This window comes from Trichoplax adhaerens, genomic scaffold (assembly GCF_000150275.1).
Source record: "Trichoplax adhaerens TRIADscaffold_21 genomic scaffold, whole genome shotgun sequence".
NCBI classification, from domain to species: Eukaryota; Metazoa; Placozoa; class Uniplacotomia; order Trichoplacea; family Trichoplacidae; genus Trichoplax; species Trichoplax adhaerens.
This window is the reverse complement of record NW_002060962.1, coordinates 919588-936404: the sequence shown is the minus strand read 5'-3', so window position 1 is coordinate 936404 and position 16817 is coordinate 919588. Positions and strand designations below refer to the sequence as shown.

Below are 16817 nucleotides of genomic sequence, written 5' to 3'. Positions count from 1 at the left end.
GATATCAGAAGAGGTTGGTGTTGTCAATCGTTTGCTACCGCCCAAATTGAATGACTATCATCAAGGCAAGGATGCTGGCGATTTCACCCATTATGGTGAATCTATGCTAATTTTACTGGAAAGTCTGGCTGCAAAGAAAACCTTCCATGTTGAAGATTTTAGACAACGTTGGCAATCTCACTGGAAAACGAGCTCCAGCTATCAGTTCGTATCCAATGATAGTTACTTTTGCAGTTATTCGTATAGATTGCAATGTCTGAAGTAGACTTGCAATGCAACACTCGCTGCGTATAACGCTAACACCTGAAAAGAATGCTGCGTCATTGTTTAGAAAACTTCTCCTAACTTTTTCCTCGACCGATGAAATCATTTCTTTCAGGCTAATTTGACCAAGTTTTACTACATACTATACTCTTAGGCATTGTTATGAATTAGCTTATGTAGTATTAGCGATGTTGATAAATCCTTGAACGTAACTTGTTCGTTATACATGTATTATTGAATCGTGTTTACCAAGGTTACCGAGCAATGGTTACGCGTATCTTATAGCTAATGTTAACGTCCTATCGTGAGCATGACAATTGGCTCTACTTTCAACCACTCCGTTGCATAGCACTGCCTATTATGCTATACTGTACTTGTGCGTGATTGCTGGTGAAGATGTTAGGCAATGAATTGCATTTCTTGCAATGGAGCATAATTAATAATTGACCATGTTATACCTTAAAAGCAATGTCAAATAAAAAGCTTACAGTACAGTACTACGTATACGAGTACAGTATAACTATCTTATCTGAAAGTAAACTATGACAACAGTATTATTTCCTTCTCCTGCTCTTATGGAATGACGTTAACATGATATTGTATCGTTATTTCAGTGACCATGCTACAAAGGAAACGTTAAAAAATCTCGAAGATGGAAAAGTAAAAGGAATAGATCTGAATGATTTTAACCCCGCAGCAAGACAAGTGCCTCTGCTCTTAGTTTCAAATAGCGAGGTAAGAAAGAAGGTTGCTTATGACATAAAACGGTATAGGAGAAAGTAGCAATCGTTATATATTGTTTCCTTCTTATTTGCTGCCATACGAGTACAACTACAATATTCTCAATAATGCTAGGCTGTAATAGACTATCAGACTTTTAGCTCAATTTTAATTTGAACCCTTTGTGTCATCAGGAACAGTTGGTCGAATTTGCAATTCAACACTGCAGAGTAACTCATGAAAATTCAGAAACAGATGCAGCTACGGAATTTGTGTCGAGAGTGTTATGGCGTATCGTCCATCAGCATAAAACACCCTCCACTGCAGTAGAAGAAGTTATAGAAACTTTGAAGAATAAGTACAGCGAAGTTATTGAATTTGCAACGCAGGGATTCAAAGCTGCCCAATTACCCGATGAAGATGCTAATAACTCCTTCCTCGGTACCAGAACGAGCAATGAATTCACACTTCCTGTCGCCATATATTGCTATATTCCAGGAGCACTTCCAATAGCTACTCGACTTATCGTAAAATATGGACATGAAAGCTTTGAGCAGGCGTTGGCCCTCAACGCCGGTTTTGGCGGAGATAACGCTGCAAGATCTCTCTTTGTTGGTAGTGCTCTTGGTGGCCGAGAGAATTTTGAAATTCCCTCTGAATGGGTAAATGGCATTCGTCAAATTGATCATATTAAGCAGTTGATAAATTCTTTTAAGAACTAACAACAAAAATAGATCTCATAGTATCCTGAACAATTTATTGACTGTATCAGAATGATTTTGATATATTGTGACCGTATGCTGTAGATTTTTAGCTTTATCTTGTAGATTGAAAAAACGGAATTTACAGTATAGCGCAATTTTATTTTATGAAATATGATGTTCAGTTGGAAGAAAGCCAGAGACATCTTAGTTCACAGATTTTTATTCATACTTCATGTCTACAGTTCAACGTGTTTGCAGACTATCAATGAATATTGCATGAATTATCGCCTTGCTCCACAGTAATACGAATTTAAATTTATGTCATTAATGATCAGGTTGAAAATGTGCGGCGATTTCTAACGCCTCCAAGCTTAAATTTTAATCTTTATAACTTACTTCAATATATATATATATCCATTGAAATGTAGTTCTACTTTTGCCATTTATAGCATAGACGATGAACCTGTAGAAAATGAGTTATGTATGCAAATCATTCATTTCCATTAGATTCCTATAGAGTATAACAACGGTCAGTAGTAATTCGTGTAAATATGCGTACATTGGACATACTTATGGTTCATGTTACTGGCATTGAAATAGTATTCAATACTACAGTATGTTATTAAAGTGTTATTCACCACATCGGTTGATTCTAATATACGTTATGTTTTGCGGACTCTGCTTTAAGATGGAATAGGCTAAATCGAAGTCCACATGTCACTTATCACAAAGTGTTCGATGAACAGTGTGCATAAAAACAACGGTTGCAATCACTATGCCTAATTGGGATGTCATGCCCATCGAATCTTGCAGCAGCTATTCATTTCTAATACGGTAGTGCAATTGTGTCATGTGTCAAAAATTAGTATCGCGGTTATTTCTTACGCGTACGTTCATTACTGATCAATTCGCTTTCGTGTGTCTACGTATCCTAAATTTTTATTAGAATTCTTGAAAAATCTGTTATAAACTAGTAAACTAGCTATCTTGAACGTGATGTGGGATACATGTACGTATTAGTCTAATGGCGTTAATACTTCAAAATACAGTTTGATTGCATCGAAAAAGCTCCCATTAATAATTTATATTGAATAGGTCATATAACCTATTAAAAACTCGTATAGTAATACAATAGCAATTAGTACGACGTTCGATGAATGATAAATTTTCTCAATATTATGTCATGATCCGCAAAGCCTAGCAAATATTAATTGCTACAAAACTTAGATTCATTTGCATGCATTCCAGGTGATAAAAATTTAAAGTGTCCTGTACCCTATTCATAAACCTCCGATGGATATTGGATAATTGATTTTACCACATTAATACTGCAATAGAATCCACATCGAGCATACAGCTTTTGTCTTTTAGAACATCGAACAAAGTAGCTTCACTATTCTCATCAGCCATGTATCAAATAATTATAGATCAGTGTAGGTATTGTACTTCGAAAAATAGTATTCACTACCAGCAAAGGAGTAGAACCGTAATTTACAAAATATGCGGTAGACGTCAACTACTGCAGACACGAAGACATAAAGTTAAGATGATATCCTTTAATGCCTCTCGAGATGAAGAAATAATACAAAAATGCTAAAGATACAGTATCATGCCGTATAGGAATCTCTATAGCGATAATATTCAACAGCCCAAATCGCTATAAATTAAAACTTGCCATACATGCTATATCGACTATATCCATATTACACAGTTTACCGTGATAATTCGTAATAAACAGAGACAGGCAAGATTATAAAGTAGTATTTTCTAACTATTGAATAATTATTTGCCTAAATATGTTGACAAAGCACTTTCACAGACATTATACATTAGTAGTACCCAACTATCAAGCTTTAGAATTTTGGCTGCTATTAGTAACTTGATAATTGGGAGGTTGTGGTTGAACGATCGCATTAGTAGATGCAGCAACCTGCGGTTGAATGACTGCATTAGCTGGTACTGCAACATAAAATTGTCTACCATCAAGCGATTGAAATATGGTCGGTTGTTGTGAACCTAATCCAGGGTTCATATTCGCAGTCATAGCTATAAGTTTAAAATTAAAGGTATCAAAGTAATTAGAATACAATTTTAAAGTAACTTCAATATGTATTTAGAGAACAGGTAAAGCATATTATCTAGTTAAATAGCTTCTATCCGATTACAATTTTTGATTTGGAGCGCAATGTTAACGCTATTAATACATAGTATAGTTACTTATAAAGAGATTTTTTGTAAACTCATAAAGAATCTACTTGAAAAAGCGATAAAGCAATGCGCACTTGTACAGCAATTTATCTGTACATGAACAGACATATGTATCGGCACTTGCTGATACGCCATTAGTATAACATCATCAATTAAAACATTTTTTTAATTAACCAGCTTATAATCTTACCGGGTTGATTATTAGATTGAGGAATGTGAGGAGCAACTATCTGCTGGTTGTTGGTAATACTTCCATAAGTGTATGGTGTATAGGTCGGAAGACGCTAATAAGTTTCGGAATAAAAAAGGATTAAAATATATGAGCGTCTGAATCTTAGTAGCAGTACAAAAAAATATTAGTAGAGACGTTCATTCGATCACATCCTGGCAAAAGCGATAAAATTGTTATGGATTCTGTAACATAAATACGTTGTGCTAATCTGTAGAATAATGTAATTAATTACCGTCGATGATGGAGTACAGAAGACCCCTTGTGATAGCAATATCATGCATGCCATGGTAAAAGAAAAACCAAAAATAGCTAAAACTGATGATACAATGTTCGACCAAATGGGGTAATAGTATCCGCCAAACATAAAACCAAGCGCGAGACCAAATTGAACCAACGAAAATATAAAGCTGATTATGGTGAAGGCATAATAAGATCGCATCTGAAAGAGACGCAAAAAATATGTGTAAGCATAAAGTGGTACAATACGCTAAAATATATTACTGCTAATCATTTACTTTGCAATAGCTATAACTATCATTACACATGGTTCAGAAATCAGTACGCACTCCATCTATTCGTACTGTATAGGTGACAATTAAGTAATACTGATTGCAGAGTCATTAAATCAACCGTTCCAGGTTTACTGCAGTAAATAAAACAATTTTACTAACTATTATCCTAGGAACATTGCAGAGAATACTTTACTGGATATGTATCATGAAAAAGCTTACCAAGTGAGGACGATTTCCGCCCTTATAGGCTACTATAGCCAGCACACCAGTGATGAAATACTGTTAAATAAACAAATCCACGATGCCTGTGAGTATAAACATGTATACAGTATATATATATATATATACTAGTGCAAACTCCCGTCGCTTTGCTGACGGTTTACGATAATGTGCTCATTTAACAGATAGTATTACCATTTGATAGACCTGTCAGATCACCGCCAATCTTGCACATAGCAAGTTCAGTATGAACACTGACACAAGTACTGTACGAGATTATAATTAAAATATTTAGCGAAGTCTGTGAACTATCACCGCCAATCTTGCACATAGTAAGTTCAGTATGAACGCTGACACAAGTACTGTACGAGATTATAATTACAGTGCAGTAGACTAAATTAAAATACTCTTGAATACAGTACAAGGACTAATCATGATAATGCGACTCAAAGCTGCCAAGAAAAATAAGTAACTTTATTATCAGCGTATCTTTCTCCCGAAGACTCTTATAAGAAACGTAAATTTATTTTTATCGTTAATCGAGTAAATTCCAATATGACATTCGTATACTGTAATTACGGTAATTCACATTTTATGACATTAGCATCAATGATTCAATATTTTACAGCAGATCACTGTAGTTGTTACAAGTCAAAAAATTGCAACCTGAGAAAGGCACAGCCAAGAGACTATACTTTTTACAGTTGAAACTTTTTATATAATAATTTTACTCTATTACTGTAATCTCTACACTCTATCTTTTCTCTTGTTGACTGCAAAGTGATAATTCTCTTTTGTCATTGAGCATACACAAAAACTAGTCTCGGTTTATGCCGCGTTAACCAATATTCGAGTCTAAACAAGTACCGCATGTTTTCTATGTACGAGTATACTGTACATTGTAACATAATAGTAGTCTACATCAGAGCATTGTAATGGAGGATTTTTCAGTACTCTAGTCTGCCTTGATCTAATTTTACAAATATTGACCGCAAAGTAGATTACATGCGTGAACTGCGAAAATTATACTATTAGCCGTTACGAGATTGTTGTTTCATGGACTGTTGTATAAACTTCAAAGTGTCAACTGACAGCTATCACGATACAGTACAGTAGACTAGAACACCTACTTTTGTTTTGGATCAAAGATATCAGTTATACAATTATGATAAATGATAGTAATTAAAAATTTCTTCAGCATTCTCATTACGTATCGCGACCACCCACGTACGGTAATCATATAATTTATCAAACACAGATTGTACAACTAGCAACGTATTAGAGGAAGTAAAAAGTGTGACAATATCATATAGCCATCTCCAACTGCCTATTGTAGTAAAAGATCAATTTAAAAGGAATAAAATAATCCTACTGCAGAGAATAGTAAAAGGGTTAGCAGCATTGTCCAACTATTTTCTATCCATGATTAGTGATGACAAATCACTGATTGGAAACTTACAAATGTGCCGATCCATATATCATGGCCAGTGTAAACGCTACCATTGAGACCATAAAAACTGATAAACCCACATCCTCCGATGATAATACTTGTTAATGCAAGAATCAATAAACAAATCCCCAAGCCTAAAGAGGCAGTTCGATACCGATGCGAAAGCTCGTATATGCGAGGCCCGCCTGGATTGATATTTTCCGACTGCATGATTGTAATTTGTTTTGGAAAAACGAGATCACACTGAAGCAGTAGGCGATAGTTCCAAGAGCTGGAAGCTTTCCAAGTTCAACTATTTGCTAATAAACCTCGAAGTTAGTCCATAGACTATGCCTATAGTATTAACAGTTATCCGGTTCCTACTGAGTCCGGTGAGATACAGTATTAATAGAACCAAACCTTCGGACAAGTGTAGCTGTGTCACACCGTGACTACTACCAGTACCAGTACAGTACCGTATCGTCATCCTTTTAACAGTCGAGACTGCTGAAAGTGACCTACTCGTCCTTGGAACAAAAGTCATGTCACCATCGGCGATTCATTCAGGACATACGACTAGGCTAGTAATGCAAAAACACCTTATGTATCATACAGTGTACACTAAATACTACCCAAGATGCGGTATATGTAATTTGCACACATCAGGTACACTCACCGGAGTACAGTTCAGTACGGAATCGATGATGTCATCAGGTTTACAGTAGTTTTGTTTTCAAGTTATGCTACTTGTACTGTAGACCCCTCGCTCATTGTACTGTACTGTCCAGTACAATACAGCTCAGTATGAAGGCAGGTGGCCGATCACGGACGCCTACAGCAATTTACACTGTACATTTTACAGTACTGTACACTGTACTATGGAACAATACCTCGGATGGACGGACTTTACCGACTAGAGGAGCCAGAAAATGTCGAAATTTGCAATAGAGTAGTTACTTACTACTTAATATGAATCTTCTATGTCTGTTTTCTTATGCACGACTATTATTTTAAAAGCATTATATGATCTTATAGAACGGCTTTCAAGTAGATCTAAGTAGAAAATAACAGCCTGTTATTAACAGGATCACTTAATGTAGGAAAAATAAGCTAATTTATTATACAATCCAACATCTGCATACTGCACTAAAGTAATAACCAATACACGTGCTTGCAATATATTTTAGACGATATGTGGCTAAAATAGTCGTCTGCCCGAAGAGTTTCATGTTTCAGGTTTTCTTCTAGTAATCCATTGGCCAATTAACCTCTTCCAAAATAAGATTCAGTATAGTCAAAATTAGTATACTGTACAGTCTACACTCTCTCTTTCTCTTCTATTTTAGGTACAGTTTCGGATGCACCGTTGTAAAATGACCAACAATCTAATATCCCTCAGTACGCAGCAATTTCAATTTTAAACTTTTCACTCAAAGTCAACAGCATTTGGTAATGTTTATCCTTCGTTGCGGACTTATAGTAACAGTAAATAAACATTTTGCGCTTGCATGTTCTCAAATCTCTGAATCGCATAATAGAGCTGAACTACTGCAATGACTACTTACTTGACCGTTCGGTTGTCACGGTACTACTTTGCCCATAGCTATTAAGTAATCCTTAATTTGTGAATAATGAATAATTCTAAATAACTAGAGAAGATCGGAAGCTTTAATGTTTCATTTTGTTGGTCTTATAGTCAATACCATGGTAGGAGAAATATTAGGGTATATAAAATATATACTATTGCGAGTTAATTCACTAAGATCGTACGATGTGCCAAGCTCTAAATTCATCGAACTATATATGGACGGAGGCTAAGCGTTAAAACGCCCGATCGTTTCTAGCCACCTAGGTTTCTCAATGTCTACACATCAATTTAGTAATTATTTATATACGTTACGGTATTCGTATGTCCTAATAAATGCTTAAATCTTATGAATTGATTACCTTTACAAATAAAATTTATTGAAACTATCTTATGCAGTGAAAGAATGCATACAGAGTGTTCTAACATTAATGTAGACGAGTAAATGTTACAAAATAATAAGGAAAGATATTTACGATAACCTCCAGAGAAACCCTAACTTGATATTATCATGTAACTTTTCTTTTAAAAGGCGTTGTTCGAGTCGTATCAGTTTTCTAATACAGAGGAATTCCATTCCTTTCTTATGATGAAAATCATCGATTTTAACAACGATCACGTAGCTTTATTTTCTACTGTAAGATTTTAACTACACATATAATTCGGGCATTAGCCAACGTGAATTCTATCCATGGTACGGTGTAAGACATAGTCAAGCATCGTAGTTTTAAGTCCAGTAACACCAGAACCTGACCGTTCATTCACGGGCCCAACCTCAGGCCGATATGAAATTCGCGGAATTTTATATTTCCAGTATAATAGTCTCCAAATAGGAATACTTTTCAAGTTTAACGTCAATTTATCAATATAATTCAATCTTGAAACAGACAACTATGATGTGAGTCATGAGAAAGGCTGACCATATAAATTCTCACCGAAATTGATTCATACTTATAAGCTAATCATGTGTCTGTGAAGTATTCTGAAAAATAACTAAATCCCAAAGGTATTCTACAATGTCCTAAGAGATTAGTAGCTTTGTCACTCTTGACAATAAAACAAAGCTAGTAACAATTAGTCAACAACACAACCTTAATAATACAGCCAAAAATTATTTTTCTTTAATCCTTCACACTAAATTTATACTCATTTCTGCAACATTTAAAATGTAAAATTACAGAATCAATGTTTTTGCTATGGTGTACAAATGCCCGTCATTGATTACAATTAAAAATTTCTCCAGTATACCTCAGGGAATGCAAAACTTTGCATGCTTTTCCTGGATTAACAACTACAGTAAATAATTCGCTATGGTAACGATTAATTTTGCTATTACAGCAAGGAGTCTCAAGCATTTTAACCGCCCTCCAGCAACAGGTGATAACGCAAAGTGCAAACGAATGAATAAACTGGCATTTAATTGAAACGTACATTCCTTCAGTCACGTCTCTCATTTTATTTATTGGTCCCTGTATAACTTTTAACTATTTTTTTTACTTAAATCCTGAAATCGAATTTTTTAATAGCAACTGACGGTACGCTTACCAGAGCACAGTGAGTCTCCAATTTGAGGAATTGGTTGATAACCGATCGAAATCAATTACTGTAAGTTTTAAAGATACAACATGTACAGATCCAAAGTCATTCAATTCTATTCGTGAATGATAAATTAATCACAGCGATATAACTTCCAGGCTGATAATTTACTCAGTTCTTGCAAGACAATACTAGCTTTCCAAAGCAGTAGCGTATATACCATCTTTTTAAATTCTGCTACATCCAAATTTATACTGTTTCCTCGCTAACACATACTCCATAATTTCATAAATTGATAACTCGCCGTTTGCATTACTGTCATGATGAAATCTGGTCCTGATTTCTTAACCATTTTATCTTTGAATTTTAAGAGTCGTTCCATCCTAAATATAACGTAATGAAAGTAGCCATCATTGGTGCTGGTGCCAGTGGCTTAGCTAGTCTGAAAGAATGCCTCGATGAAGGAATTGAACCAATCGTATTTGAAAAGGAAGAATATATCGGTGGATTATGGAAATATTCAGGTTTAATTAATTTAATAGATTATGATAGGGCCGTCAACAAGTCGACACTTGTAATTTGTTATTAAACAAAAACATATATACGCACATTATCGAAGAGCGTGGTTGATCAGAAATAACTATTTAGAATTGATTAGTATCACAGTACAGAGATAGGAATATCTAAATTATATAACGATCCATAAACTTAGGATGAATAGTTTAGCGTAGCCGAAAATAGACTGTTTCTTAGAAAAAAAACAGGTTTCTAAAGGACGGCAGATGTACAGTTCTAAAAATATATTTGAGCCTCTTAAGAGACTTGTATCCTACCCTACGTTCATTAAAGAATCATTATTAAATTAATAGAGCTCGTTGTAAGTTCATTCTATTTTCATAAAGTTGTGCGAAAACATTTATTTAAAAATTCTCTTATTATAGTTACTCAATATAAAATTTAATTTTAATAATCATTAAAAGCACTAGTAAGAGTAGAAAAGCGAAACTAAAGAGAATTTAATCTATTTTAAAATTTCAACCAACATTTACATAACATAATTCAATATCGAAATCTGTAATGAGGAAAGTTAAAACTATTATAGAAATTATCCTACGAGTCTACTGTCAGGTTTGTCATCCCTGACATTAACCTACTTTGCGACTCTAGATTCTGGCGATCTCCTACGTTAGGAGGAACAGTAACGCAGCATTAGTCTCTCGGAGACATAAATGTACCCAAACTTTATTGAAAAAGCCAGTCAGTTTATAGTAAATAGAAATAAACATTAATAATCAGTTTATACATAATAGTACTATGCGGTTATCTATTAAAAGTATGTATAACCTCATAGATAAATTAATCTAAGTGCATTCTTAGATAAGTTGTCTTATAAAAACTATACTACGATATGTATGCAAAAGTTTCTACGTAACGATGGCCTAACAATTTTAAACCTGATCACATAGTACTACATTATACGTGTACAATGGTACTTCAATACTCCATATGTTGTCGCAGATAATTGTGAAAGAACTATAGTAGCTATCTTTATCGGTTAAAAGCACCGATCTATAATTTGAGTAATGATAAGTGATGAGTAAATTAACTAGTTGCTCACCAATACGCAAATATCGATTACAATATTATTAATGTAACAAGTTAACGTTTCAACGTCATGTACTTTATAATAAACGACTAAATTGGATGCTAATTAATTATTGAATTTCTCATTTATTAACATAATAATCATCTTTAATTATCATCACTTTTAAAATATAGAAAAAATTGGCAAAGGTGGAACTGTCTACCGTTCCACAATCATCAATACTAGTAAAGAAATTATGGGTTTCAGTGACTTTCCAGTTCCAAAAGACTTCGCTCCATTTATGCATAACAGGAGTGTTATTGAATATTTTGAACTGTGAGTGATATATATTCTTATCAAAGAATTACAAAGCCTTGCATATTAATTATTATTAGTAGTACTATTAGTTAGTGCTATGCTATTATTAACACAGCCAATCTATAGACTAATTTAAATAATGATCATATTTCAACATACTTAGACTTTTTCTTGTTTAACATATTTCTTATACTATGCTATTTAATTCGATGATGAAGTTGTGCTAATTTTCTCTGAAAGCCATATTAATTTTAATCATGGTATAGGTGTTAATTTTCCCATAGCATTAACTAATGCACAGCGTGAGCATTCTAAGTATACCAAGTAAACGCAATTAAAATTCACCAATCGATTCCTAATCTTTAAAATTGTTATACATATTTCAAAGATATGCCAAAAAATTTAAATTGCATCAGTACATACAATTCAAGACGTACGTCCATGATATAAGGCCCGCAGAGGATTACATCAAATCTGGCAGATGGAATGTAACTATCAGCCACACTGAAGGCACTACAACTACAAGGACCACACAAACATTTGATAGTGTTATGATTTGCTCAGGACATCACTGGGATCCTAGAATGCCGTCATTTAAAGGAATGGATGTGTTTAAAGGAAAGCAATTGCACAGCCATGACTATAAGGATCACCAAGGTTACCTTCGTTCGAGCAAATAAATTTAACGTATTAAAAAAAAGTGAAGTCCATAAATGATTTAATTGCCGAAAGTGCAATATCTTAACGTTGTCTATTCATATAATCTGCTATACCTTAGCATATATTCCGTATTTATAGACTGATTTTTAATCTTTTATAGGTTTCGAAAATGATAGAGTTGTGGTTGTTGGAATTGGCAACTCAGCTGTCGACGTTGCTTGCGAATTGAGTCATCACTGCTCACAGGTTTATCTCAGTACACGACGTGGAGCATGGATATTTCCACGTATTGGTTTCGGCGGTACACCTTTCGATTTTCAATTCAACCGCTTTGTAAACATGATTCCAATATCAATAATGAAAATCATACTGGAAAAGTATTTAAATAGCAGATTCGATCATGATAAATATGGCTTACGGCCAACACATCATACCTTAGCACAACAACAAACTATTAGTGACGAATTGCCAGGTAATAGCATTCCCCCAAAAAGTATCGATATCAAACAGAAGCGGAAGACTTTAACAATCATTTTATAATTGAGCCAATATGATCATAAGAATGCTTGTGCTGGTTTCCAAATAATATAGACTAACAAGATTTTAGAAGATTATATTGTGATTAATTGCATCCTTAATTTCAACACGTAGAAATAACTACATGATTGACTTAAATCATCTTAAAAATACTTTTATAAAAATTAATACCTTGACACATACATATCTGCAAAATATTGATCACATAAAAACAAACCAAACACTCAATCTCTAAATTTTATTATGACAATAATTAATTTCAACGATAACTTGACTATATAACTGTGCTAGCAATAGTTTAAATGCAAATGGTAGACAATGTTTTTCGTAGTAAATCATAGATTACAAGCTACAGTTGTCTGCAATGCAGATGTGTAGCGTACGGCTATAATAAATTTTATACTACTTTCTAGGTATTTATCAATGATTTTAAAATACTTTCATTTAATATTATAGTTCGCATCGTCTGCGGATCAATTAAAATTAAAGATGATATTACTTGCATCGGTGAACATGATATCAAATTTGCTGATGGCTCCACTGAGACTAATATTGATACAATTGTCTATGGCACTGGTTATAAGTTTGGCTTCCCATTTATGGATTCATCTATTATTGAAGTCAAAGATAATACTTGTAATCTTTACAAATATATATTTCCACCCGATCATATGCACGCAACATTGGCTATGGTTGGCTTCATTCAGCCAACAGGAGGCGCAATTATGCCTATGGCAGAAATGCAAGCACGATGGATTACCCAAGTCTTTACTAAAAAATGCCAACTACCTTCTCAAGCAGAAATGCTAGCAGATATAGAAAAGAAGCGTAGGGAAATAGCTGATATATATGTTAAATCGCCTAGACATACAATGCAGGTAACTCAGAGTTTATAAATTTTGATTTATATCATATACATGTTACCACTTCACTACATGAGCAAAATTCGCTAGTTATAAATCAAATAGTACAAAACTGCATGATAACACAAGAAAGTAAATACTCGTAAATCACTTCAAATTACTCCAAAGGCAGTTAAGCAGGAATGAGTAATGCACTATATATTTCTAGACTACTATCGTACAAGTAAATTACAACTCTAGCCAGGGCGTAGAGCTAGCATGATAAATAGTGAATTATTACTACTGCTACTTTTCGATTAATAACAAAAAAAAAGCTAATAGCATATTGTCGTCATCATAACAAAACAATAAATTCAACATTATTATAAATTATTCGGTAAGAAAATCTATCCAGCTTGCAAGAATTAGTTTAATTCTTTTATTTGTGATCTAGTTGCACAGCGATACGGTTCGCTTAAAACGCAGTTATTTTAAATCGTAATTCTAAAAATATTTTTTTAACTGAAGTCGATATAAATCATTTGAATTAGGTGGATTATTTAGAGTTCATGGATGAGCTCGCCGACCTAATCGGTTGCAAGCCAAACTTTTTATCTATCGCCTTTACCGATCCTAAGCTAGCGCTAAGATGCATATTTGGTCCGTGTACACCGTCACAATTTAGATTATGTGGACCGCATCCTTGGGATGGTGCAAAAGAAGCTATTAGAGATACAGATAGAAATTTTACTGCAGCTATACGTACACGCCAACTCAAGCAAACTGTAGAGCATAAAAATAGAAAGGTCTTGATGTTACTTCTAGAAGCCGCCATCATTCCTATTGCATATTTATGTTACCTCAAAGGGGACACTATCAAGGCAAATATTATTGACGCTGGTAAATGACATATTATTTCTGCGTTAACTTTGCCATTAAGAAGATAAAAGCTGGAAAAACGTTCTAATTACCGCATATATTAATTCTTTTTTTATTTCTGGTCAATTTAGGTGAAGTTTTAGCTTCTCTCTATTATCGTGTCAGGGAAATATTCTTAAAATAGCTGATGATAGCACGAAATTACTAAATTGTTAATTTAAGGGAAGAACGAGCAAACTATTATAATAATAGCAGCATACGCGTATTTCTCAACTTCATAAAGCCCATCTTCATCTACTTTAGTATTACAATATACCAAAAATCCTCGATTAAAACATCTTTTCGGAATAATTTCTTCGAGATATTTAGCGAACTCTTGACTAAGAGTTAGCCCTCGTGAATTCCAGTAATATACGAAATAGTTCAATCTGTAACTTATTGCTACATTGCCATAGCTATAAAAACACTATTCTTGCTATTAGCTTATTATTTCGGGGCTTCATAATATACTTTACCCTTCGTCCCGCAATGTACCGGTATAAACTTCACTTCTACGTAGTAAGTATCGAAATTAATAGCATTTATTAAACTACCGATAACAGCGCTAAAGATTGCAATTGTAAGTTCGCAGTTGGTTGCAAACTGAATATTTATCACAAGTTCTAGCTACAATCTTGATTCATTTTAGCTTGGTAATATACGTGCACTCTGCGTTCTGACAGTAAATACAACAGCATTTACGTAATAACAAAGACATTAAGCATTATTACTCCGTAGCGAAATGATTCGATATTCAAGTTTTATGTAATACCATATTTAACCCTTTTAATTAAACACGTTAGTGATAATAGAAAATTAAAAAGCAAGTATATGGATACAATATTTAAAATGCTGAATTTTTAATGGCAATGGGGCCTCAATTTAATAACTAATCCATTAACAAACTTTAAGATTTATTTATTAGATAAGTTTACAAAAATTGCCTAGGCTTGTGAGATCTGAAAAGCATCTCGATGTTAGTAAATGAAGTATTTTTTAATTCTTCGTACTTGAAAGAATAGTTTACGGTGACTTAATAAATTAAAGGCTAGTATCTACCGCTTATAGCTAGTAATGTTTCCTTTGCAGTAGAGGATAGCAATAGGTATATTTAATGAATGAATCTTGACTTCACAAGTAAGGGGCGTATTGTCGATGTTTGAAAAGATTTAATTTTCAGATGTTGCACCTTCATACTGTATCTCTTAAATAAAAAACTCACTTTCAGCATAATTATGCAATACGTATGATCGAAAGAACGCAAAATTATGTTATAAACAGAAGAGGACACCAGTATTTTATAATTAATGCCCCATTTTTGCAATAAGCCAGCATAATTAAATTTTAAATCGAACGAAATAGCGAATTCGGTAGAAACTCTGGCATTTAGCTCATACCCAAACACATCTTATTATGTCCTTGTAATCAAATTTAAATATTTTACCCATACTGTACAATATTCAGTTTCTTCCATTATACTGTACCAATGCTAGACCCTATCATCTTTTTTAGTAATCCAGCTCGAAGGAAACTCTCTGTGAAAGAATACAGTGCATTTCCTAAAATCAACCAATATAAGCATTGGCATTTAAATCAAAATAGCCTAGTATAAATATAGTACATAGGTTCTCCTAAAACTCTGTTACATTGACTTACCTACCAACTTGATCTATAATTGCGAGTATATGGTAGTCTTTACAGTTAAAAAATTATGTTCTTCATGCATAATGCTCTGCTTTATGAAAACTTTGACTAGATATTAGAACAACATCAAGATGATGAATGTTCAAAATGAAAAACTATATACGTATTGCCCCATTGGTGTACTAATTGTAAATGGCAACTAAATCTCAATCCTCCGAGATATCGAACCCTCCATCACAATAATAATACAAGCTAATCCTTATGCTATCCATATTCTCTTGCCGTATCTCTAATAGTATTGATAACTCTTGATACATCAGTGTTTAAAAAAACTTACACTAAGGTATGGAGTTGTTACTAGGAAAACTAGATTCAACAGTTAATCCTTCCATTTTCACATTCCTTAATACGGTATTGAATTTTTGAAGTTCAGAGTCAATTTTCTTTCTATTTACTTTATTTTATAGGATAAATGTAGCAATATGCATGTTGCTCGGCTTAAAATTAAGTGTTTAAAATGGTGAAAGTGCCAAGGGATTTAGGGATTCCATGAAATCGTATTCATATAAAATATAGAGTATTTCGGGCCTATATCGTAATAGGTTAGCGCTATTAAGGTTGATTCCTATACATACCTATTTTAACGAGTCTTATCAGCAATGTACCTTAAAATACTAAAAAGATATAGTTAGCAACTAAGAAACTAGTTGCATAATTATGAATTGTTATAAGAACTTAACATCGTCTGTAAACTAGTACTTAAAAATACTTAACTTAAAATGATTAACTTCTATAAATAATAAATGAACCTTTTCAGTAAAATTTGATTATCCGATGAGGTGAAAGAAATTATATTTCGTCTATCTTATAATAATTTTTAGCCCTATGTATCCCTTTACTGAGA

At 33.5% G+C, this 16817-nt stretch overlaps 3 protein-coding genes across 3 annotated transcripts; 2 read left to right on the top strand and 1 right to left on the bottom strand.

The window, feature by feature from the left end:
- Positions 1 to 855: 855 nt before the first annotated feature.
- TRIADDRAFT_61158 (uncharacterized protein) lies at positions 856 to 1706 on the top strand (the record flags this gene model as incomplete). The annotated part of the gene is made up of 2 exons (XM_002117123.1): positions 856 to 999; positions 1179 to 1706. 2 exons carry the CDS (start codon positions 856 to 858, stop codon positions 1704 to 1706), a joined length of 672 nt encoding a protein of 223 aa, XP_002117159.1.
- Positions 1707 to 3534: 1828 nt separating this feature from the next.
- On the bottom strand, positions 3535 to 4673 carry TRIADDRAFT_61157 (uncharacterized protein; the record flags this gene model as incomplete). The annotated part of the gene is made up of 4 exons (XM_002117045.1): positions 3535 to 3734; positions 4087 to 4180; positions 4361 to 4567; positions 4644 to 4673. The coding sequence occupies 4 exons, from the start codon at positions 4671 to 4673 to the stop codon at positions 3535 to 3537; spliced, it is 531 nt and encodes a 176-aa protein (XP_002117081.1).
- Positions 4674 to 9806: 5133 nt separating this feature from the next.
- TRIADDRAFT_51000 (uncharacterized protein) lies at positions 9807 to 14259 on the top strand (the record flags this gene model as incomplete). The annotated part of the gene is made up of 6 exons (XM_002117122.1): positions 9807 to 9933; positions 11189 to 11330; positions 11701 to 11969; positions 12133 to 12444; positions 12966 to 13387; positions 13903 to 14259. The coding sequence occupies 6 exons, from the start codon at positions 9807 to 9809 to the stop codon at positions 14257 to 14259; spliced, it is 1629 nt and encodes a 542-aa protein (XP_002117158.1).
- Positions 14260 to 16817: the final 2558 nt, after the last annotated feature.